Source organism: Periplaneta americana, chromosome 3 (assembly GCF_040183065.1).
Source record: "Periplaneta americana isolate PAMFEO1 chromosome 3, P.americana_PAMFEO1_priV1, whole genome shotgun sequence".
Classification (NCBI taxonomy): domain Eukaryota; kingdom Metazoa; phylum Arthropoda; class Insecta; order Blattodea; family Blattidae; genus Periplaneta; species Periplaneta americana.
The window spans coordinates 114713664-114739570 of record NC_091119.1 but is presented as its reverse complement, the minus strand read 5'-3'; the positions used below and the strand labels follow the sequence as shown (position 1 = coordinate 114739570).

The following is a 25907-nucleotide window of genomic DNA, read 5'->3' as shown; positions in this document are numbered from 1 at the left end:
TGAACCTCCAGCCGGGTTCCTTAAAATCCATTTGTAAGTAAGTATCTTTAGGTACTAAAGTAACGGAAGTACGTATATCACATGTATTATAATCGTTTGTAGGCATTGAGGAGAAAGCAATAGCCTATTCTGTTGGGTCCAATACGCCAAAATTGCTCCAACAATTTAATCAGACTTCCTTTTTTAAAAATACTTGATTATGTCTCTGGGATGTTGTTTGCCGAAAACTGGACCACAACTTCCAGATCCCAGAAATTGAAAAACTTCCAAAGAGAGAGATAATCTGGAAAGGAGTAGCTGCCCTATAACAAGGGATAATTGTACAAATGGTGATTTACAATTAACAAAGAAGAAATTGAAATTTATGTAGATATATCCTGGAAATATGATGTATCAATAATAATCTACTGAAATCGTTTACAAAAAATTTTGAAATAGTTCCACGTGCTCCAAACAATAATCCAATCAGCTTCCAGCGATTTCAGGTGTATGGTATTTTTGTTCCAAGTATTTGAAGCAAGGTTCATAATGTTTCATTTTTTCACGATCTATTTCTTTGCTTTGCGTATCACTTATTTAAAAAAGTACTGTTGAGTCAATAACAAAGCCAATGTTCTTCTTCCTGTCGATTGCGAATATGTCAGTATGTTTATTGGAACCTTCGGCCCAGATACATGGTATTTCTTCATAGATTTCAAAATTTTCGGATTTCCTAAGGTATTTGGAAATGTTGCTCCTGATCATGTGACGTCTATTATATCTTAATAGCTCCCCTTTGGGACAGAAACTAAGAGCAGTAGGGAGAGTTTCATTTTCGTTGCAGTGGTGGCGATTGAGATCTTGGCTACTACCTGGGATGCTGCGGACAGGGATAACATTACAATTCATTTTTATGGCATTCGTCCGTGAAAGGCCTTTTTCGGTGAAAATCCAGGAGCTTGATTTTAACCATTCGGAAAATTGTGATATCTCTCTATAGCGATTTGGTAAGTTTTCCCATATCTCAAACTGCTGGTTCTGCAACTTTCTTCAAATACCGTACTCTGTAAGTTAGGTTGCTCATCAGGAGAAAAGCCAAAACTTCTTAAACTGCCATTAATCTCATGCTTTAAATTTCTTGTTCGTTTCAATAATGGGATCCCAGAAGACTAATGGATTGGTCTCAAGTATTGTCATTAGAAAGCAGTGGCGGTGGTGATGGCAACAGCAGCAGTAGCAGCATGAGCAATACTGGTTATATTCTTTATTCATAAAGAGTATATTATCTTGTATTTAATGCTATTCCAGAATTCCAGTGATTAATTCCTGTACATTAGATTGACGAGACTGAAAACAATCATTCCAGAATTTCATGAATTATCCGTTTTTTCATATTACAACATTAATCCAAACTGGACACAGAATTTTATACAGTCGATTATTTTAAGCAGAATAATTCTGTTTTTGGTAACTTAGTTTGATGTGGCTCGTAAGAGATTCAGACATGCGTGGTTTAAATGATGAGTAAAATTTATGTCTGGTGAGTTGAGGTTTATTGCGCAACTGTTTCATACCAGTAATACCTCTCATATTCATCTATACATTTCATATCTCGTCTCATGTTTCGTCCACCTATAAATAATCTTCTGTATGCATCTCTCAATTAGCAAGCACAAATTCATGGGTGTTATACCTATCTGATAATGTGTATTAGGCTGTATAAAATTCCTTCAGATTTTTTGTTTACTGAACTACAGTATATATACAGTAAATGTAAGCCTACTTATTTCATTATTGTTTTTCTGAACGTTGTTGCATGAAATAGCCATTTTCCAAGTTCGTTCACTGAATTCATACTTTTACTCAACTGTTCACAACAATAGTAAAAAGTGAAGATATTTTGTTTGTATGTACGGATTTTAAGTGTAAGAATATATATAGAAGGTTTAATGGGGCTCAGAATACAGGGCTCCTACAAAAGACCTTTCCGGTTTTGAACACATGTAATTTAAGTGCTATGAATCTGAGGTGCATGAAAATAGTATCAATGGAAAGAGAAACTCAAAAAGTTTACTCCCTCACCTTAAAGATGTTCAATGTGTCTCCTCTTGGTAACATGGCAAGTTCCATGTAGGTACGCGAATTTTCCGACTCCCAGATTTTAAGGTTATGTCTATTCACCTTACCACAAAGATGAAAAGTGGCTTCGTCAGAAAACACCACAAAACGAACAAATTCATCATCGTTTTCAATTAAAGTCTGCTTATTTATGCAGACATTTCTTTGTAGCACTCTGTCCTCTGATTTTAGGGCTTGTAGCAACTATAGTCAGTATCGGTACGGATGAAATCGCAACTGTTTGCGAAGTATCTTGCCTTAAAATCAGTGTACAGTACCATTTACGGACTGTAGGCCCACTCGTTGAATCTGCACCAAACTTTTTTCGGTAATGCCATTGCACATTAATAACCGACTGATTCATATGAAAATCAAGCACACAAAAAGCTTTTCTGTCCTCTATAGCAGCCATTTCGCCTCAACAATGAACAAATTTGTTTATATGCGCTATTATGAGGCAGTGTTATCAACTAGGAAAACAATGTTGCCACAACTAAACTTTTTCTGTCCATTGGTGCTATTTTCATGCATCTCAGATTCATAGAACGTAAATTACATGTGTTCAAAATCAGAAAGGTCTTTTTTAGGAGCCTTGTAGATATTTACTGTATGTCAATGATATTTATGAACAGTTTATATAAATTTCAGAATTATTATATTCAGTAGATATCCTGAAGAACACCCTCTGTCTATTTTGAAGTACAAGAATAAACAGTTTAAAAAGAGTTCTTCGGATCTTTGAGTGTTTATTCATTTCAGTTAAAGCTAAGTGAACTCTACGTCCATAGCGTGGCTGGCTGGCGGACTTTGACTGCAATGAAATAATCTTGGTACATATTCATTTCTGTTAGAGGCTCAGTGAACCTCAGAGCCATAGTGCAGCTCGACACCTTTGTCTGCAAGGAAATGTGTCTGGTACTCATTTCTGTCATAGTAGGAGCAAAAAGAATGGGCGGATTTCTGTTTGTGCAAAAGAACACCCCATACCACAACCCATGCCCATGCCATGGTTTATGGCCCGTGTACTTATCACTTCATCAGAATGTCAGTTATTGACAAGTGCTACTTTGTGTGCCTTTGGGTTTTTACATGTATGAAGGACACAGGTAGGGAAGTAGGGAAGAAATTATTGAAAAAAATTGCGGTAAATTTAGAGAATGAGAGTTCTGACATGGATAGTGATAACAGCGAAGAGTTTTGACATGTTTTTGATGTGATGGACACTAATCTTGTTTATTATAATCTGACTTGATGAACCAATTATTTTTTTTTTTAAATTTACATGTGATGTTGATGATAATGCTATATTGCGTGTGTGTGTGTGTGTGTGTGTGTGTGTGCGCGAGCGCGTGCGTGTATATGTGTATCTGTCTACATAAGATTAGAAAAAAAAAACACTTTCCATGACAATGCACCTAGCCAGACACATGTGAATTGCACATCTAGATGACCTGTAAAGGTTTAGCGCTCAATCAACTGAACCCTAGTGTTATAGTGCAGTATTCCGCAACCGGTGTGCCTCCACAAGGCGAAAGGTGTGACGCGAACTTTTACCTATTACTGTAAGAAACTAATAAAATTAATTAAAATTAAATTCCTCTCTCTGCTGACAGAATCAGCCGCCGAGTTAGTGACATGTCCAGTGACACCGAAGACATTATGAAGAAGAAAATAAAGAGCACTCAGAAGTTGTCACTTCAGATCGACGAGTCCACTGATATTAGCGGTCACGCACATCTTCTTTCCTACATTCGGTACATTGATGGGGATGTAATTGCATTTTTTTTGTGCAAAGAAGTGCTCGAGCAAACAACCGGTGAAGAAATATTTCGCACAACTAATGAATATGTGGTCTGTAATTAATTAACAACGGAGGATTGCGTTAGCGTTTTACAAATGGAGCTGCTTCTATGAAACGATTTGTGGCTAAAGTACGTGAAGTATATTCTAACATACCGAGTGACCATTGTCTCATTCACTGCGAAGCCATTGTTGCTAAGTCTTTCCCATCTCCTCTGAAAATTGTGACACACGAAGTAGTAAAAGTTAATATGTTACTGTCATTTTCAACTATATATATATGTGTGAATTAGGCTTCTCGACATTAACTGAAATTAGAACATTAAAGAGAGAGAGAGACTCAAATCCATTGATGAAGAAATTAGGCTTGCACTGTCAACAATTCCGCCGCATATCAGCCACTTGTGTGCAGCTAAGCAAGTTCAAATATCACATTGAAAGTATGAGTAGAGTTATTTACTTTATTTAATACTGGTAATAGAAATATGTACTTTCTACAGTGAATTAAAATTCATAAATTGTTAATAAATGCAAGAGTCGATTTCTGTTTTATAATAATAATAATAATAATAATAATAATAATAATAATAATAATAATAATAATAATAAAATAAAGAATTGAAAATTACACCTATTTATGAACATCTCAACCACTATAGACAAAAATGGCTTAACTATGTCAATAGGATGTACCATTCCAGACTCCCAAGACAAATTCTCTGCTATATACCACATGGAAGACGATCTTTGGAATGCCCCCTGAAAAGATGGACAGAGACCGTAACAGGCCACTAGGCCTAATACCTGCAAGGACGATGATGAATAATAATAATAATAGTAAATTTGATTACATTACGTAATTATATTAAGAGAGTCACATCATATATTTTTGAGGGGATTAACATTTTGGTGTGCCGTTTTGAGTCTAAGCCTGTCTAGGATGTGCCGTGAGTACCTATATAGTGTTATAGTGTCCTCGTGCCTAGTAAGGTTGGTACTTCTGATAAAGCTGTACATAAGCAATTGAGCTAGGAAGTCTGGTTTATACTGATACAGTTCTCAAAATGGAAAACAATTGCATAATTTTTCAACATTGAACCACATTCAAATTAATTTTTTTTACTAAAAATGCTCTCAGGCAAATATTTCATAAGTGTATATGATGTGCTCCTTTTACTTTTGCTCCTGAAGATTAAGCCATGGTTGAAATATCGCAGCTGTGAAGTTGACTGATTCTTTTTCTCATCCAAGAATTTTTTTGGAAGTAGTACGACAATTATTGACTTTTGCACTGTGTTACAGATTTAATAGATAGGCTCCCCTTTCCCTGTCTCCCCTGATGATACAGTCGTTAGGTAACTCCGAAATGTTGATCATTTCCATATCTACGACAAAATGGAAAAATCCAAAATTTTCGCATCATGATAAACGCCATAAAAATATCAAATACGTTTTCGAAGTAATTTTACAAATAGTATTTTGGTCTTATACCTTGAATCCTCGGTGCAGTCTGTCCTTCATGATTGCTATGAACTCCCTGTAGCTAAGTTGTCCATCTCCATCTTCATCAAAGATCTGGAACACTATGTGCACCAGATGGCGACTCAGGTTAGTGCCAGTGCATATCTTCACTGCTCTGATGAATTCGTCTAACAACATAACAAATTTACATACCGTACTGATTTTATTATTTAAAAGATAAATGTTAGTAACATTCATCAGGAAGAGAGATAAAAAGGTAATAAAAAAGATGAGGAAGGTAAAGGAGAAGAGGGAGATTAAGAAAAGAGGAAAAAAGAAGAGGAGAGTGAGAGTTGGAGGAACAATAGAAAGAAAAAGATGGAGAATAGAAAGATGAGAAAGAAGAGAAGAAGAGTAGAGAGACACGATGGAGAGGGAGAGACAAGGGACAACAGTAACAACTTCGGCAATTTTACATTCTTTATACATGATCAGCGGCTCTGATAAGCCCATTTGTTTGCCATCTGTTTGTAAGAAACAGACTTAGCAATGAAGGTTCCTTGCAATTATTATATTGCCAACTTGCGAGAAATTATAATCATTATATAAGTTAGAGTGATATCATTCATATTCTGTAATTGGAAAGTCAATTTGTGAATCCGAAACTGCAAGAGCTATCATAAACCTTTGGAGATAGGATGATCTGCCAGGGTGTACATTCTCATAGCTATGGTGAAGTCTTCCAGGTTGTTCAGAAACTGACAGAACACTCTAAATTCATCGAAGGTGATGCCCTTCTCCTCCTTGATCCGGTCCAGCAAACGATCCAAATACATGTCGTATCTGAAGAAAAAAAGAAAGAGAGAGAAACAAGAGATGATGTGATAATGAAAGAGTGCAAGCTACACTACAAAGAATAATCAGTAAATACAAGCATCAACAGCAAAAGTGATCAGTACAAGACAACAAACAATATTATACAGATAAGACAATTTTATTATCAACAGGAAGAGGAATAACAGAAAGTATGATCGGTAAAAATAAAAGCGACCAGTACATGAGTGATCAGTAAGAGACAAGCAGAAGCACTGATATTGAAAGATAAAAATTATCTACAGAAAAGGTGATCAATAGAAAACAACAAACAGAAAGAGTGGCCAGTACAAGAGTGATCAGTAAGAGACAACAAGTAGCAACAGAAAATGTGATCAGTAGAGGGTGGATCTGTGTGCAGTTAGGGAATGAAACAAGTTAGACACGATGCGAGCAATATAGTCCATGCATAAAACGTGAACAGTAGCAACACAGTCCATGCATACTAACCTTGAGGGACAACGCATACAGATCTGCCCTTTAGTGATCAGTAAGTTACAAGACAACAAGCAGCAAGACAAAAAGTGATCAGTATAAAAGAATAAACACAAAAAGTTGACCAGTATAAGATTGATCAGTATGAGGCAAGAAACGGCAACAGAAAAAGTGACCAGTACAAAAGTGATCAGTACAACAAACAGGAAAAGTGATCTGTACAAGATAATAGACAAAAAGTGACTAGTATAAGAGTGATCAGTATGAGATAACAGCAACAAAAAATGACCAGTACAAGAGTGATCAGTACAACAAACAACAGAAAAATGACAAGTAAAAGAGTGATTAATATGAGACAACAAGCAGTACTGGTAACAGAAAAAGTGATTAGCACAAGACAACAGAGAGAAATAAGTGACTAGTACAAGAGTGATCAGTATGAGACAACAAGCAGCAACAGAAAAAAATGGCCAGTACAAGAGTGATCAGTACAACAAGCAACAGAAGAATGACAAGTACAAGAGTAATCTGTATGAGACAACAAGCAGCAACAGAAAAAGTGACCAGTACAAGAATGATCAGTACAACAAACAACAGAAAAATGACAAGTAAAAGAGTGATTAGTATGAAATAAGAAGCGGTAACAGAAGAAGTGATCAGCATTAGACAACAGACAGAAAAAAGTGACCAGTACAAGAGTGATCACTACAACAAACAACAGAAAATGACAAGTAAAAGAGTGATTAGTATGAGACAACAAGCAGTAACAGAAAAAGTGATCAGCATTAGACAAGAGACAGAAAGAAGTGACTAGTACAAGAGTGATCAGTAGGAGACAACAAGCAGCAACAGAAAAAGTGACCAGTACAAGAATGATCAGTACAACAAACAGAAAAATTACAAGTAAAAGAATGATAGTATGAAACAACAAGCAGTAACAGAAGAAGTGATCAGCATTAGACAACAGACAGAAAAAAGTGACCAGTACAAGAGTGATCAGTACAACAAACAACAGAAAAATGACAAGTAAAAGAGTGATTAGTATGAGACAACAAGCAGTAACAGAAAAAGTGATCAGCATTGCACAGCAGACAGAAAAAAGTGATTAGTACAAGACTGATCAGTATGAGGCAACAAGCAGCAACAGAAAAAAGATCAGTATGGTACAAGACAATAAACAGAACAGAAAAAATTATCAGTACGAAGAAAACAGGTAGCGTCAAGGAGAAGTGACCAGTAAACGATAGCATGTAGAAATAAAAAGTGATGAGTAGAAGACAACAAGCATTAGCAGAATGATCAGTGCACAAGTAACAAGTACAGCAACTGTGATCAACATAAGAAAACAAGAAAGAACTGCTACAGAAAGTGATAAGTGAAGGTCAATGGAATGAAATGTCTGCTTTGTTTCTTCCTCTTTCCCAATGAAATTCTAGCTAACTTTCCTTACCTTTTTCTGACATATTTTACCTAAACATAATTTTTTGTTTAGTCAACTGTCCAAAGACAGGTCTGAACCTCACAAGTGATACCAACAAGGCACCACTTATGAGGTAACTAAGCCAGGAGTTAATGGGTAGGTTGGCCAGTCCTTTCTCCTTCCATTACATACATCGCTGATTAGCTACTTATTACATTAATCAGACTTCAGATGCATACAAACAATAATTGTTCTTCCTCTGACACATATCGTCAAGTGAGATGTACCGGTACTGCCTGATTATAGATGTACATATCAGCCAGAACCTCAATCAGAGGTACTAAACATAATAAATGATATATAAATTATATATTATAATAGCTGAATATAAATTTACATTTACATTTACAATTTACACTTACAATTTTTTATTTTTACTTATTACTTGTGGATATAGCCATAGTATACAGACATATATAATAACATAAAAGATACGCACTCGTTTGTATCAAGGTATGTGTAACGTAGGAGAATCTTGGCAAAATCTACTTCAGTGATTGTGTCGTGTCCTTTGGAGAACTCGTGAAATTCTAATTCTAATACTTCCGTCTGGAGGTTCTCCATGAATCTGAAATAAAAAAAGTCATCTAAAACTCAAGCGAAACAGAGAAATTAGAATATACACCAGCAGGATTATGCAGGTAAAGCAACAGTTTTATCTCTGTCAGGATCCTATATGTGAATTTAACCATAGTAGTAATGTGTTGCCTTGGGGATATTTTTAGAGGACAAAACACAAATAAACGTAAGAAATAATGATTTCAAGACAGAAGCAATTGGTAAAATTAGATTAAAATTTTCTTTGCATCATTTCCCTTGCCAGATTTTTCAAAATATGTTATCTAGTTATAGATACTTGATCACTCATTAAATGGCAACTCATGAAATACATTACATTATCCTATTTGAAAACAAGCAATGAAATGTATCTGAAACAAGATTAGAAATTACACGTGTTCACAAACTGGAGTATGTTTGCGTTTCAATGTGTTTGTTTATTATTTCGCTTAACATACTTCAAAACAGCTGGGTTAGGTTTGGCTGCATTGTATTAAATAATTTATGAATCATACACTACCCAGTGCAGATTTTTTACCTAAAATACCTAGTATAAGGTAAAGATTTCGACTGAAACGTTAAGTAAGATTTAAGTCAAGACTTCCATGATGTTTGAATGCTGCGACATTCTTATTTTTTGTACAATGTTATAGAGGCACATTGTTTCTGATTTTGTGTTACAGTACAAAAACTGAACACATCCACTTTCTAAAATGTATCAGGTGTAAGTTAGTTTTAATAGGTTAGTATTTGTCTTATATTGCCAAATTAAACTTTCAACGCAGGATGTTTCTGCATTATCACGGTATAAAAATTGAACATGTCCACTTTTCTAAAATATATCATGTATAGTTAGTTTAATAGCATAGTATTTGTCTAACATACTGCCAAAATTAAACATCGAATGTCAGACATAGTAATTTCTTTGTTTAGAAATCTTATTCAATAATTCGGTAATTGTTTATTTTTCACGCACGATATATGATCATATACATTTTTAAAATTTTATATTAAATAGGTAGGATGACGATGGCACTTTACAAATTCACAAGTCTGTCACTTTGAATGAGACTGGTGGACATTATTAATACTCGTATTATGCACATAATGCATGTATAAAAATAAAAAAGGCTACAGCTAGCTAATCCTCAGTGTGACCTCTCCATCGTTTCCAAAATTTTAAATAATTTCATTGAAATTTAGCAGTTTAAATAGGTACTTCCTTTAAAGATAAGATAATAATGTAGATTTTAACTAAAGTTTTAGTTGATACAGTTTTGTAAATTGACCTAGTAGAAGCAGAGTCGTTTCATACAGATGAACATATAGAATAATATAGAGATTTTAACCAAAGTTACAGTTGTTATACTTTTTATCTTTGCCCAATGGAAATAACGTTGTTTAATACATATGGACGTACATATATGGTGATGACATTCTTTTCTTTATGCTTATATGCGTGAACATACCGAAATCAATACCATACAGATGAGGTCACACAAATTGGAACAACTGATTATAACAATTTAATGAACACATTTTTCTCTTTTTCATCTCTGTATGATACTTCTCTCTCCATTTTCTGTACTCTGAACTCTCTCCAAAGTGCGTATGCACACACGCACATACAATATATATATATATATATATATATATATATATATATATATATATATATATCCCTACCTCCCTCCCTCCCTCTCTATCTCCCCCCTCTCCCATACAGAGATCCCTCCTAAATCTATTGTCGAGGGGGTGAAGAAGTGATATGAAAGTCACACTACCTTCTGAAGCCTTCATAGCGCAGTTCGTCCTTGCCCTTCTTGCCAAAGAAATGCACTATGAGTGTGGTGTCCACCATGTGCTTCCGCTGGAGGCCCTGCTCGTCATCCACGTAGTCCTCTACGACTGGACGTTGCTTCTTCTTCTCATCCTCTGTGCCGGGTGTTGATTCTGGCACTCCATGCTTGCCTTTCCATGCGTGGCTGAAGATTTTCTCCATCTGCAGCAGTGTTATACAATCAATGAGGTGTCTAAACAACATGCAATATAATTGTTATGTTGTTGACATCATCAACCATTAGCCTTCTTCTTTTCTAATGACATTATTTTTACCTCGTGTTTTACTTTCACATAACATATGGCATTTGCAGCATAAAGAAACAAAAGTACTTCCAATTGGATTACCGGCACTTATGATTTTATTTATGAATTAAAAGTTAAATTACAATAATTTACTTGTGAGTGTAATACAGTCTGTCTTGAGTGTATGCATAGTGACATGAGTAGTGTAAGGTGCATGAAGATTACTCGCTCTTATAATCAGTCTAATGGGACACACTGTAGGTAAAGGTATGATGCGCATTTCGAAGTTCTGCATTCCTGGTAGGCCTACAAATTTCATATTTCTATGCAGGATAATAGGTAAAGATAGTGAAATTAAGTGGCAATCTAAGCTATGTCTTTCAATAGTTATAACAAACAATTTAAATAACTAGCCACTTAGTCATTATAAGGAAGCATTCATGTGCATTTTGCGGACATGCTACCAAATAATTATTGCGAATGGTGTAGAATTGTTTCAGACATAATAGATGGAGTAATCATTAGTATGAGTAATATCAATCTCATTTAATACTTTTCGAGTAATTTCTCTTTGTTTGAGGTCTTCTCGGTACTACCAGACGTCATAAATGAGCTGGGAGTGAGCAAAACTCGAAGCAAAATATTTGTATTTACTAAATTATCTTATCAACTAAGAAGTAATTCAGAATTAATGAGCAATGACAAAAATTCTGCAATTGTGAAAGAAAAATGCTGAGATATAACCTATACCAAAGCTGCGTCTTTCCCACTGCTTATCTCACAGAATATGCCAGAAATTAATTGAATATAGCATCTTTGGTAACAAGTCCATCAACATTCTGGGGAGGAATTCGGAAATTATGAAATAATCTTCAGGCAGAGATCTTTAATTTAATAATACAACACTATTTATTTAGGAATGACATGCTCAATTGTTTTTGAGAGAAAAAAATTGCTGCACTGCAGTGTAAGTACTGAAACACGTGGTTGGTTTGTTTGTTTCTAATAAGGGTACTCTTCTATTTAACAATGAAATATTTTTAATTGTTTGTGCTTATTTTCTGAGACATCGATTTGTTTCCCTAAAAGAATATATTCTTCTAGCCCTTTTTTTGACTATAAATAGCCGATTTTTTTTTTATTTTATAGATCTTACCCTACAATAAATACCTACCTATTCATAACCTCTAAAAGTAAGATCTATGTACCTATAGTAGTTGACATTTACAGGTAGTCTGGTGAAAAATAGCAACTCTTTTTGTAAACAAGTACTGCATATTCTTATTTGAAGTAACATTTACGTTACTTATATAAAAAAAAAAAAATTGGGAGAGGGAGGAGGAAGCGAAAGATAGGTTTATGACTATACATCTTGAAATACTTTTCGAATATTTGTAAAACTTTTCTTTATATTATATCAGAAAAAAAAAGAAGGGCGTGAAGACACATTATAGAGAACAGGAACAGAAGTATGGTACGGTACCTTAAAATACTCTACTCAGCTTAATTATAATGATTTAACACAACATGACTGAACTGAAACTATATGAACAGAGTAATTAATTCAATAACAAATTATAAATGACATTATATGCACCAGATTTGTTTAATTTCATACGAGTGTATATTAAATGTGTGTAGATGAAGATTTTCCTGTAAGTGTCACTGAAATTACTGTAAATTAATTACAATAAGATTGAAGACTTTCGTGATGTTCAAAGTGGTTCAAGGTTTTGGATCCTTGCAACATGTCGTAATGCAAATCATCCAACGTGACAAAAACCCAAAAACCTCACATACTTTAAAAAAATTGTTTGAAAGAATTTAATAGCACGAAATATGTATTAATTTAAGAGAATAAACAAAAGAATACACAACAGTTGTTTTAAGAAGGCAAAGAAATGAGTCAGTTTTTCAATAACACATGTCTGTATGGTGAGGACGTCAACAACACAACACAAGAAGCTGTAAATAAGCATGGAGCAAGCAGTGAAATCAAGCTCAGAATCGATGCCACATGGAACCTTGCGAAGAAACCAGCGAAGAAGCTGAAAAAGGTCATTTGAAAAGAAAACGCAGCACCAATTTGTCCAGATAAAAGTGAATGAAGATAAGCTTGTGTCCATCACCCAGTCTTTGTGGAGCTTGTGCATATTAGAAAGCTCATAGTTGTGATTCCACACCATAATGCTATACAGTAACATATATCTGCGATATAAAAACAATAATACACACTACAGGTATAAAAATATCAAGATAATGCTAGAGATTTGTAGAATAGATTTATTCTCATAACTGTTATAATCTACAAACAGATGTTACTAATCTCTATATAGAATGATAAAAAAATGGATTTATTAAATTACCATAGTATATTTCACTGTTGAGATAGAAACATTAGGCCTATTTCAGAATATTTGTGAGGTTTTACTTATGCCAGCTATGAAAATAACGTATTGTATACACATGCTGAACCTAAATTCGCGCACAATCTCTTTGTGACATGATTTCTCGTTACAAAATAAGAACAAAAATCATAACTCATACACTAAAAGTTTTAGACATAACAGATGCCAGCAAATTAAAATGGATTTGAGGGAGGTGGGATATGATGGTAGAGACTGGATTAATCTTGCTCAGGATAGGGACCAATGGAGGGCTTACGTGAGGGCGGCAATGAACCTCCGGGTTCCTTAAAAGCCAGTAAGTAAGTAAGTAAGTAAGTAAGTAAGTAAGTAAGTAAGTAAGTAAGTATTAGGTGAGGATACGACGTTGAGTATCACATATGATGAATAGTGAAACTGTTTAGGAGTCTACATAGCTATTCAGTACAGAACAGAGTTTAGTTATGATCGATTGCGTACGTGAATAATGATCTAATGAAAATCATATTTTGTTAACGGAAGAGAGCACCAAATACGATTCAGCATCATTCTGAAGACTGACATTGTGGAAACATTCTCGTGAGTCCCTATCTTCTACTTCAGAGGCTAAATGCTCACTATTTTCGATGTTTATGGATAGTGTTCTGCTGGAGCTATTGAATGATTTGCCTTTCGCCAGAGGAAGAGCTCGACGATGTTGTTACAACATATCCAGGAAAGTGGATTGGAAGCGAAGAAGTAATTCTATGATCATCTCGTTCACTGGATCTGACTCCCAAGGACTTTTTCCTTGTGGTGACACTTCAAAGAGCACGTTTACAAGGTACCTGCTACGACCATTGAAGATCTAGTGGCAAGTCTTCACACTACAGTTACAATGATGCTAACATTTTACGCAGTTTTCCAGAGAGACTTACGGAACATTGCCAAGTGTATCTTTAAATGGATGGGGGACGTTCTGAAGACCTGTTGTAATCTCATAATGAACAATGCATTTGCACTTGACAGTAACTCTATTTAACGGCACTTGCTATCTCGAAAGCAGAGCACAAGATAGGATATGAGTTGTATGGAGTTTTGTTATTAGCACAGTCTAGTATATACAGTCACGAAGCTCAATACGTAGTAAATATGCATCCATAGATAGTTGCTAACCATTAGGATCGCTAATATTATAGACAATGCGAAATAGTACCCGGCACAGTCTATTGTGTCTAGCATCCTCACAACTCAAGCTTCGCGACTGTATATACTAGACTGTGTTATTAGTTTGTAACGAGGAATAACGCCATGGAGAGCTTGTTCACGAATTTAGATTTAACCTGTTCACGCATACGAGAATGGTGAATACAATAAAATCATACAAGTTATATATATGTATTTGGGTTAGTTTACCCACTAACTAAGCCATTAAATTTTGGTCATAATCGATAAATTATTTTGAGAAATAACACATTTTTAATAATATGTATTAAAGATTTCATAAGAACTTCGTATTGGAAGAGATATTAGCATAATAACGTAATATAAAGGTAAATTCAATCTAGGGTGTCTCACTTTAATTTCACATTACGATTTACACCCGTATTCATATGACTTATCATGACGTCCCAAAAAAAGAACAAAGCAAAGTAATAACAATATAATAACTGACTTCATGTACATGCATTACTTAAGCCGTAAGGACAAAGTTCAACAGGGTGTTCAACTTCTATGATACATTATGTAGAATAGGCTATATATGATCTGAGGTGAGGTGTACATACAATGAGTCTCTTAGGTTTTTACAAGCCAATGTATACTCATCAACATAAAATAAGTTCTATTATTTCCACGCTTTCGCTGACAAGTTCAGAACCTTTGAATCAATATTAGCATTTTTTATTTATAATTTTCTATATTTACTCATTATTAATCTTTTAAACTTGTAGAATCATTTCTTCGTGAAGCATGGAACTTCGTGGTTGAGAATTGGCCGATGAATTTTACCTTAGCTCTTTCACTCAAGTGACAAGTCTCATCTACGTGCTATTCACATCCTGCACAGGACGTCTGACTTCACTTCACTGTCAAGAAAGCCATGCTAAAAACATTCAACGCCAATGACCGAGCTATTCGATATAGAGAACAACTGCCATTGACCGAGCTATTCGACATAGAGAACAACTGCCAAGTTGAAATGCCATAAGCTTCTCAAAACAGCTTCCATTTAGATATCCACTTCAGAGAACACTATATGACAGGTGTCTATAGGTTCAAACAGTCGCTAGTTTGCAATGTCTCCTTTGGATGTATTATTCTTGCTATAGTTTACACAAAAATAAATATTCATAATACGTGTTTCTCATTTAAGAATGCGAGAACACTTGATATTGTAGTTCACACTTTTATAAACTTGTAATCAAACATAATTATTGATTCCTATTACAAATAATTAAAATTAGCAACGTCGAGACCAGTGTCTCTCTTGATTCTTCCATTCCTTCGCCTATTCTGGGACTTTGGTTTGCTCCGATCTTGCTTTGCAGTTAGATACTCGTATAACGGTAAACCAGGAAGGAATATACATACTATATAAATTTGACACTCGTATTTTTCTATAAGTAACGAAAAAATGAATGAAAATTCACCAAGTACGCGAATTAGAAATAATAAATTCCTTATTAATAAAGGCTTTCTCAATATGTAATGCGCAATTATTTGCTTCGAACACTAGAAGATGAATGCCATACCAAAACTTGCAAAGAAATTTAATTCATAAACTTATTTACGAAAATAAATAAATATTAAATATTACAGACAAGTGAAAATGATGATACAAATGTACACAACTTTTTTAATGTAGGCCCTAATGTACCGTATAGAATAATGCTGCAATAACAGTGTGCACACTTCAAAAAGTGTGATCTGGCAAAACTCATTTCTTGAAAAATTTTTATTATAACTCATTTGGTACCTAATTATTATCACCGAGAAATAATACAAGTGAACATGTAACATCAAGAACACGAACTTACCCTGCTTCACAACATCTTTCATACTTCAGATGTTTAAGTTAATGTGAACGCACATCACACGGTCAAGGGAACTATAAGGTTTCTAGCCAGGAAATTCACAACGTAAACCAAGACAAAGGCTACTGAACAAAACAAATCACAAACTATTCAAATCAAGGAACTGTATATCAGGTTTACTTACGGATTCGAAGCTCAGGGTAGAATTAATGGGATAATAAACTGATGTCAGTGCAAGATTTAAATAAAATCAAGGGAATATATTATGACTTGTGTAATGGAACATTTTTTGTAACACTGAACAGAAATATGATGCAAGTTAAAAAAAATTGTATTATAAGGATACATACAATATACTAAAATATTACTATTAAAGCGGCATAAGAAAACTGCTGAATTCTCTTTATGAGGCTTATTAATTACAATTGAACCTACACGTCACAACTTGTCATGTTACGTTTGAACCTCAAGAGTCAGTATTATGTTATCATTTAGGTAATATAAAATCGCATTAATGATAACATGATATAAGGAAATAGCTATTAAGTTCATTTTATATGCATTATTAATTACAAATAAGACTCAGGGTGAGTTTCATTTAACATCAGCACAATTATGTCTAAAATATAGGCCTACATGACTGATAACATTTTAAATCGCACTTACATTAAATCCGATACACGGAAATCAGCGTTAAGTTAAATGTAGTTAAGTAGGCTAATTAGTCAAATTATTATAATAGGGCTAAGAGGATACCTTCCTGTGATACACATTACAAGGACGCATTACACAAACCAAAAACCAATAACAACCAGTCAACAAATAAACCTAGGTACCGGTATATTTAGTGTGCCAGTTACTCAACTCCATGGTAAGGCACAAGTGGGGGAGAGAAAACTCTTTTGTTCTTCTTGGGTTTGAACCAATGACCAGTCTGAGACAGCATCACACTTCCAGTACTACCTGTTACAGGGGACACACCATGCACAACTGCGGACAAAACCAGTCTCCTGCAGGACATCACAGCACGCCCCACACAAGCAGGCTCTGGGGAACGAATCCAAACAAATGACTTACGAATGTGGGCGATGATTTTTTTTTCTTGGCTTCTTTTTCTTTCTCCAGTTCTTTCTTGTCGGGGTAAATCACAAGAACAGAGCGGGCCACCAACTTCTTCAGCTGCAGTGACAAAGCAGTTCCATGCAACACATGCAGCTTACGACTTCGATATAATAATAATAATAATAATAATAATAATAATAATAATAATAATAATAATAATAATAATAATAATAATCCATAAGGTGGATGATTATGATGATATATGTATTTAGAGCAATAATAAATTACTCATGGTTGTGACAATGGTTGTGGTGATGATAATGCTGCTGTTGTACATGATGATAGTAAATTATGAGTATTTTTCTACAGTATAGAGCCTGATGAGAGATGACGTGTCGAAATAGAATGTGTATAGCACGGGAAATTGTGGTAAACTGTAAGAAAACACACTGTATTGCAATAAACATGTTGGACACCGATCAATTTGTGAGAAGTTGACTGTATTGGCGGTGGTAATACGTGAGATTATTCCGTTCGTGAGTCAGATTGCCTGCTATCTGTTACCGGGTGTGATTATGTAGCCAGTTGGCAAAGTGAAGCTACAATCATACCTGTTCAGCAATATTTAATCAGTTCTACCACAGTCTAGTATATACAGTCACGAAGCTTGAGTTGTTGAGGGTACTAGGAACAAGACCTTTAGGGAGGCCGAGACGTAGATGGGAAGATAATATTAAAATGGATTTGAGGGAGGTGAGATATGATGATAGAGAATGGATTAATCTTGCTCAGGATAGGGACCAATGGCGGGCTTATGTGAGGGCGGCAATGAACCTCCTGGTTCCTTAAAAGCCAGTAAGTAGTAGGAACAATAGACTGCGCCGGTACTATTTCACATTCTCTGTGATGAGGCGATAGTAGCGATCCTAGTGGTTAGCAACTATCTATGAATGCATATTCCCTACGTTTTGAGCTTCGTGACTGTATATACTAGACTGTGATTCTACACTGACGAGGGGACATAGTATATTGGCACTTTGTGTCCGGTGCGCTATGTTTACAATTAATCACTGATATATTTAGTAATGTGAATCATCTGAAGAAATACTTCGTGTCAATGCAATGTAATACAACGCAATATAAGATGGAAATTTATTCTTCAAACCATTAATTTTCGCACGCATTGCAAAATTAAATGACCTTAAATAAATAAATAAATAAATTTAGCCTGCTAGATCCCGTAAGGGCAAGGGCCTCCTGATTGACAGGGCTTGGCTCAGTAGACTTCACTCATTAGGTGAGCTGGTCCTAAGGAGTGATATCAGCGAACTTGGCTGCACTTCTTCGTTTCTATGTACCCAATCTTAACACTATATTCACTTGTCAGTTCCCTATTCGCACCACACTACACACTGGGGACGGTTGCTTCTAGAACTCTCCATAGCTGTCTGTCTCTTGCTCTGCTCGTCCATTGTGGTCCTGCCTTCTTCTTGAAGAAATCGGCCCATCTAGTTGTCCGGCGTCCCACTCTTCTTCTGCCGATCCTGGGATCCCATAATGTGACTATGCGTCCATCTTCTATGGTCCATCCTTACCACGTGCCCTCCCCATTTCCACTTTAGGTTTTCGGCGGTGTTTAGGATGTCTTTCATGCCGGTACGGTAGGGAACTACAAATATGTGCATTCAAATAAAAACATAAAAGAAAATGATGAAAAGGGAATCGAACCCGAACTTCATGCACTGCCTACACTCGTGTTCAAATTGCTACCGCCTGAGCCACACCACCTACACGATTTTTTGTTGCAACAATAAATAGTTATGCTACAGTCGTTTGACTCGTAATTTTCCAATTTTTTTTCTCTCTTGAACCCAGGCCTATGTGGAAAAAAGGCGAAACACGTGTCTTATGGATTTTGCCATACTTTCACCCAAAATGATTTTGACCCGCATCCTGACATCAAAATGGGACGATCCCCTTGTGAGTGAATAACCTCACTATTTCATGATTGTAATGTTTCTATATTTGTGACAAAGTAATGTTCCTTTACAATGGAATTTAGTAGTGTATAGGCTTAGAGCTTTTGTGACGAGGACATCGAAATGTAATAAATATTTGAGGTCCGTTCCAAACAGTATTACAGTAAGTCCACCCACTGACGAAATTGAGTTTTATACGATTTCATATAGTTTTGAACATGCTCTATCATGCTGTGAAGTCTGTTTGGGTCTAACTGTATTAAATCCACTTCAAAAGAATGTATGCAACTGGGTGTTCATGGGAAACCGTATTATGTCCACTTCTTTGTCCGCGTCAAACCGTATTCTGTCTAAAACAAATTAATATTTTTCATTGTAAAGTTGCGTTTCAAGTTTCCTGCACTGAGAAAAACTAGCGCCAATTTACAGTATTGACTTATTATCAATCTTTGTATCAGTTCTGTGCCGCTGCAGTCCAGTTGTGCATGTGATATCCGTGAACATGGAAGGAGAAGTGCCTACAGGTGCGAATAGCAGAGGAAGTAGGAAAAGAGTGAAGAATAAAACATGACGACAGCTACAAAGTGAAGTTTGGTATAATATTTTTACTGTATTTTTAATTAGCTCTAATAGATGTTTAGGAGACTTATTTTTGTTAAAAAAACTGTTTTCTACAATACTCATGTAATGTACAATAGGGTATTCTTCTTTCAATCTGCAGAAACATTGATAAGGATCCTAATTTAGCACTGTTCGAACCACCATGCTAGCATAGGGAAGGTCGGTTCCACTGTTGTGCAATTCCCGCACTTGATATACGCAGGGTCAAGGAAAAGGTTTTCTCAACAAAAAAGAAAGCGGATCAAGATCGTTAGCATTAATTAACACTATCTTTGTGATTCAATATTGCATAGGAGTAAATAAATGAGTGTTATCTATTACTTACACAATTATTTTGGTGAATTTTTACAAATATTGAGGAAGAATTTTTTTCTTCTTTTTTATGCTCAAGTCAAACCGTATTATGTTCATTATATTTTCTGAATTTCAGGACAGTTTGATGTAAAAGTGATTTCAAATATAATTTACTGTATTCTGATAAATTAAGTTCTTCCAGTAATTAATAATTTTAGTATTTTAATTTACCTCCCTTAGTTGGCACATAAACAGTTTTTCTTGTCTCCTGAAAAAAATTACATCAGTGGACTTAATATGGTTTTGAACGGACTTCTTCATTTTTTACAACAACGATTGTTAGAAGAGGCCGGTTATAAGAGCGACTTATCCATACAAAGAGAAAGGCTTCTACTTAAGAAGTCTCGCCTTATTCACAGCAGATTTTGAAAATTATCTCCTTCGGCACATACGTACGCATTGTCTTCAACTGATCGCAAAATCCAGTGACAAATATTTAATCTACTCCCTTAATCTCTAGGAATAAGGTGGTATATTGAGGTTGTTTTACATGGTTTTAAGTTAAGTATTTTTGTGCTGACGATTTAGACACTCCATCTTCTGGGCAAGACGTTAAAGTTGTTTTGTTGGTGTGTGTTCTACTCGATCAACTATCTCGTCCAGTTCCTGCTCTGTTAAAACCCGGTGCTCCATGCATTATTTTTAAATAATGGGTGTGTGTGTGTGTGTCCAATGCCTATTAACTTCACTTTGCGTGATTCGGGTTCCGCTTACTGCGGATAGATGGCAGGACTGTGACCCATTTACAAATTGCACACCACATCGGCGGGCCACGTTATGCATGATGTGTATCTGTGAAGAGTTATGTCATGTACTAGGGTGAGTGTATGTCAAGTGTTCGTGTAAGTGTTGTGTAGAGAATGGGTAAGGAAGGGAGAAGGGGAAACTCGGTGCCGGCACATAGCCTAATCCTGTCGAATAGCACCAAGGGGACCGCCAGGCTTAACGTCCCCATCCGACTGACGAATCACTATCAACAGTGACACATGCCTTCCCTTCATATGCACTGCGGAGAAATTTCCCGACTCTATAATTTTTCACAAAACAACCCTACTCGGAACATTAGCGACAGAAAATTCACCTTGAAAGTGTTATTATCCTACCAAATGACTCAGTTTTAATAAATGTATCGTACGGAAAATCTCGCTGCTGTAAAGAATATTTCATACGCGGCATTTTGATATCCACGTTACAAAGGCTGTAGGCATGTTTAACTTACTACTGCATTTTTTACACTGTAAAGAAACATTAGGCCTACTTATTATATCATAAAGAAAAAAAGCACTAATGTTATGCTACTGTAAGCATATTTACTCAATGTAGAACTGACTGAATAGTTCTGAACAGGCAAGGTAGTGGGATGACCAACCTTGCCGGCTGGCGACATGTTCACATCCGACAACAGCGGGAAAGCTAACTCACAAACGAATAATCTAATGTATAATGAGCGTAAGGGTGGTGTTGATGTTGTAAATAATAATGGTGATGTGGTTATGGTAATGATAATCATGGAGCAAAAACAAATAGTCAAAATTCAAAGAAAAAATATAATTTGTGAAACAACACACTTACAGTGTCCAGAAGACAAAACACTTGTTCAAATTTACAGGCTTAAAATGTTCTGTACGTAAAAAAATGACAGCAGTAAATATCTACAACAAGAGAAAAATACAGGGTGAGTCATAAATATGTTTGGAAAATGCGTGAGCGTGCTCCTGGATCAAAAATAAGAACAATTCTTTATAGGAAAATTTGACGGAAAATGCTTATTTATTGGAAAAAATAGTGACTTTCGTTTTCATAAGTATCTGATCATATTATTGTGTTGTTTTTGTTTTGATTTTGTACCAGTGTTTGTTTACAAACAACACAGTGACAAGGCAGCAGTACATTGTTTTGTTTTGATTGGACGCGGTGGTCCAGTGCCTTGGCCACCCAGAACACCCGACCTCACCCCATTAGATTTTTACCTTTGGAGTCACTTGAAGGCTATCGTCTATGCAACACCAGTGAATGATGCAGAGGAGCTATTGAAATGTGTTGAAAATGCATGCCAATTGATCCGTGGTGACAACATGGTGTTTGAGCGAACTCGCCAGTCGTGTGTACGTCGTGCTCAGGCATGTGTAAACAATGGAAGAAGACACATTGAGCACCTTTTGTAAACGTTAAATGGCAAGTTTCCAAACATGTACCTACTTGTGACACAACAATAAAAGAACAAAAACAAAGTATGATCATTTCTCCAATAAATAAGCATTTTCCGTCAAATTTTCATTTAAGGAATTGTTCTTATTTTTTATCCAAGAGCACGCTCACGCGTTTTCCAAACATATTTATGACTCACATAACATAACAACATAATTATCAGAAGCAAATTAAATATAAGATGTTTGCCATAGAATTTCGACACAAAGACATAGATTAAACACGTTATACACATGTACTGTCAGCCCTAGCAATGACAACACAATTCTATAACTTTATGCATGCATTTGACAACTCTTAAATCTCTATTACTCGCACATAGTCTAATCTGTTACGAAGTTTGCTAACATATACTTCATTTTATCAATATGCAGAAACTCAATGTAGTTCTATTACAATATTTTACTCCATATTATTACTTCTGGAACATATATTTCCGAAGTATGTGAAAAGTTAAGAAAGCTCTGTTCAACGTATTGGTATAGGCTTACATTCCAAACAAAAAACGTAAAAATTATTTCGTTTACATTAGATTAATTAGACGTTTGTAAAATATTAAATTAGTTTACAAAACAAGCTGTATAATAAAGTGAATCGACATCCGGTAAACACAAATCTACATAAATACAGAAGTTTTCAAAACAAGAACACCAGAGGCATACAGCAACTTTTATAATCACACAAATCACACACACAAAAAGTTAGTAGAAAGCAATGGCATGCTCATACAAACGAAAACCCATAATGACTTTCAATACTGCAAGACTGATGGCTTCTGTGCTTATATAACTTACATTTTGAGTAATTAATAAAAATAAGTCCCGAATTCTTAGTTTCTTTTTTTTATCACTACAATTGCTACCATCGAAGTTTCAGTTTTCTTTTACGTTTCAAGTTTAAGCGAACAAAATGATTTGAAGATTTGATACGGTTGAAAAAATCAAATTTCAGGGTGAGGTTTAACAATTCTAGTCCAAAATCTTCACCACCACCATCATCATCTTCATAATCTTCATTATCACCACTACTAACATAATTATAATTATCACCATTATCTCCATCATAATCATCAACATCATCATTATCACCATCACCATCATCATTACCACCATAATTATCAATATTATCGCCATTATAATCATCATAATGTTATCATTATTACCATCATCACCATAATATTAATCACCATAATATTAATCAACATCATCACCATCACCATCAACACCATCACCACCACCATTATTATCACCCATCACAACCTTATAAACATTATCATCATTATAATTATCATATCAACATTATCACAATTTTAGTCATCATTATTACCATGACAATCATCACAAAAACCACCATCATTATCACCATCATATTAATTATCATCATTATTATCATCACTATCATCATAATTTTGTTGACTTGTTGCGACTTCTCTCGAAATTAATGATGTATTATTCTGAAATCTATTTACATATTCATTCATCAATTCACTTATTTTATTTACTGAAAGAATAGCTGCTGATTACTAAGATCATCAAGTAATCAATTTCTATTAATCTTCAGTTTTAAAGCGCAGAGACACAGAGTTCACCCCTAAAAATTTTTCGAAGTATATCATTGTGCAGCTAAAAAAGGTGGAACTAAAAGAAAATTATTTCACAATAGTCACGAATTACTAAATAATTATATTGAAATAAGCATCTTTGTCTTTGTTGACTTATAAATAATGTGAAAAGTTTTGTCTGAAGATACGATAAACTATAGCAATATTTAAAACATAGTGGTATATGCTGGAAACATTTAATTCCTTCTCTACTCGTATAAGTAATCGTAAAATTCATAGCGGAAAAGCCAAATTAAAATATTTGTAGATCCTAAAAATCCGAGACTTACTGAAAAAGACAGCACATAACCAAAGGCGACGCAATCCATTTATGGATGATCTGTTATTAAAGGAAAACAGCACACAAAATACTACTTACAAGTTACTTATAACAATTAAAGCTAATTTGTTAAGCAAAAAATGGCAATCACTGCCTTATGTACCTTAAAACTGAAATGTAAAAAGTAAAAATTGAAGAATTTATTACATATCTTGATTACACAACTTTTAACACTACATTACTTCGGAATATGTATTATATGTCTTTCTGGTGTTAAATTCTATCGTACCTGGTTAACATGTTTCGGTCTATTGTTGGTCTTCTTCAGAACTGGTTGTTGCTGGTCTTGGCGCTTTTTATTTTGTTTCCTGTGGGGATGTGTTTGTGTAGTGTAATGTGGAGTCAAAGAGTGTGTGTGTTCTGAAACTGAGTTGTGTGTTGAGAATTTCATTTGGATGTGTTTTTGTGTGTCTGTCTATTTCGTATTGTTCTAGTGTGTTTAGTTTCTGGCTTTTTGGTTGGATGTGTAGAATTTCCATGTCTGTGTTGATGTTGATCATGTTGAATTAAACACACTAGAACAATACGAAATAGACAGACACACAAAAACACATCCAAATGAAATTCTCAACACACAACTCAGTTTCAGAACACACACACTCTTTGACTCCACATTACACTACACAAACACACCCCCACAGGAAACAAAACAAAAGGCGCCAAGACCAGCAACAGCCAGTTCTGAAGAAGGTCAACAACAGACCGAAACATGTTAACCAGGTAGGATAGAATTTAACACAAGAAAGACATATAATACATATTCCGAAATTTATTATATTTTATTTGATTTATAACAATTTCTGAGTTCAGGCATTTCATAATTTAGACATAAAACTTAAAATTTCAAAGGGTTTGTAATCAAATGGTCATTTGAGCATAGACCGTTATTCTTTACTTGCCACCTTTCAGAGACGACGAGATGGCCATGATGGAGCTATGCAAGAATCAGAAAGGTAGATAAAATAAAAATATTCTAAAAAACCTGTCCCATAGATTACCTGTTTACCAGAAATCTCTCAGAATCTCTGGGATAGTTATATTAAGCTGCAATAATAATAATAATAATAATAATAATAATAATAATAATAATAATAATAATAATAATAATAATCATGAAGAAGAAAACTCGGCACCAACATTTTAAAACTGGAGTGCCATTCGAGTGGGCAATAATTTTTCTTTTGCCATACATTAGTGAAATTGTTATGAAAACAGTTTATTATTACTGTAACAAATATTTTTGTTAATTAGTAGGTCTATTGTTAATAATTAGCATGAGATTCATTTTCAATTTGCGCATCATCTAAGCGCGAGTCACAAATAAACGAGTCCAAGCTAAAAAGTAAATAATTACATTTAACACGTAAAAAAATGGAAATGGTTAGTTTGCTATAGCAAAAAGCTGTGAAATAATTTCTAAGGAAAAGCTGCGCGTTAAATACAATAATAATAATTAGTGTATCTAGTGAACTGAATCCGTGGTGTTCTGAAACAGTTTTTTTGCTGTACTTTCAACATTCGTGTTGAGTAGAGGGGAGCACATGGCTGGGCAATAT

General features: G+C 34.9%; 1 protein-coding gene across 5 annotated transcripts in view; it reads right to left on the bottom strand.

Moving 5' to 3' along the window:
- LOC138696396 (calcium uptake protein 3, mitochondrial-like) overlaps positions 1–25907 on the bottom strand; it is a 1041982-nt gene that overhangs the window by 3681 nt on the left and 1012394 nt on the right. For 3 of the 5 annotated variants that reach the window (XM_069821301.1, XM_069821302.1, XM_069821304.1), the window contains 5 exons: positions 17265–17366; positions 10489–10706; positions 8586–8714; positions 6044–6201; positions 5389–5546 (listed from right to left, as the gene is read on the bottom strand). In XM_069821301.1, the coding sequence (XP_069677402.1) occupies positions 5389–5546; positions 6044–6201; positions 8586–8714; positions 10489–10706; positions 17265–17366 (765 nt within the window). The remainder of the gene's footprint in view (positions 1–5388; positions 5547–6043; positions 6202–8585; positions 8715–10488; positions 10707–17264; positions 17367–25907) is intronic. The other 2 variants (XM_069821303.1, XM_069821305.1) reach the window with 1 other exon arrangement.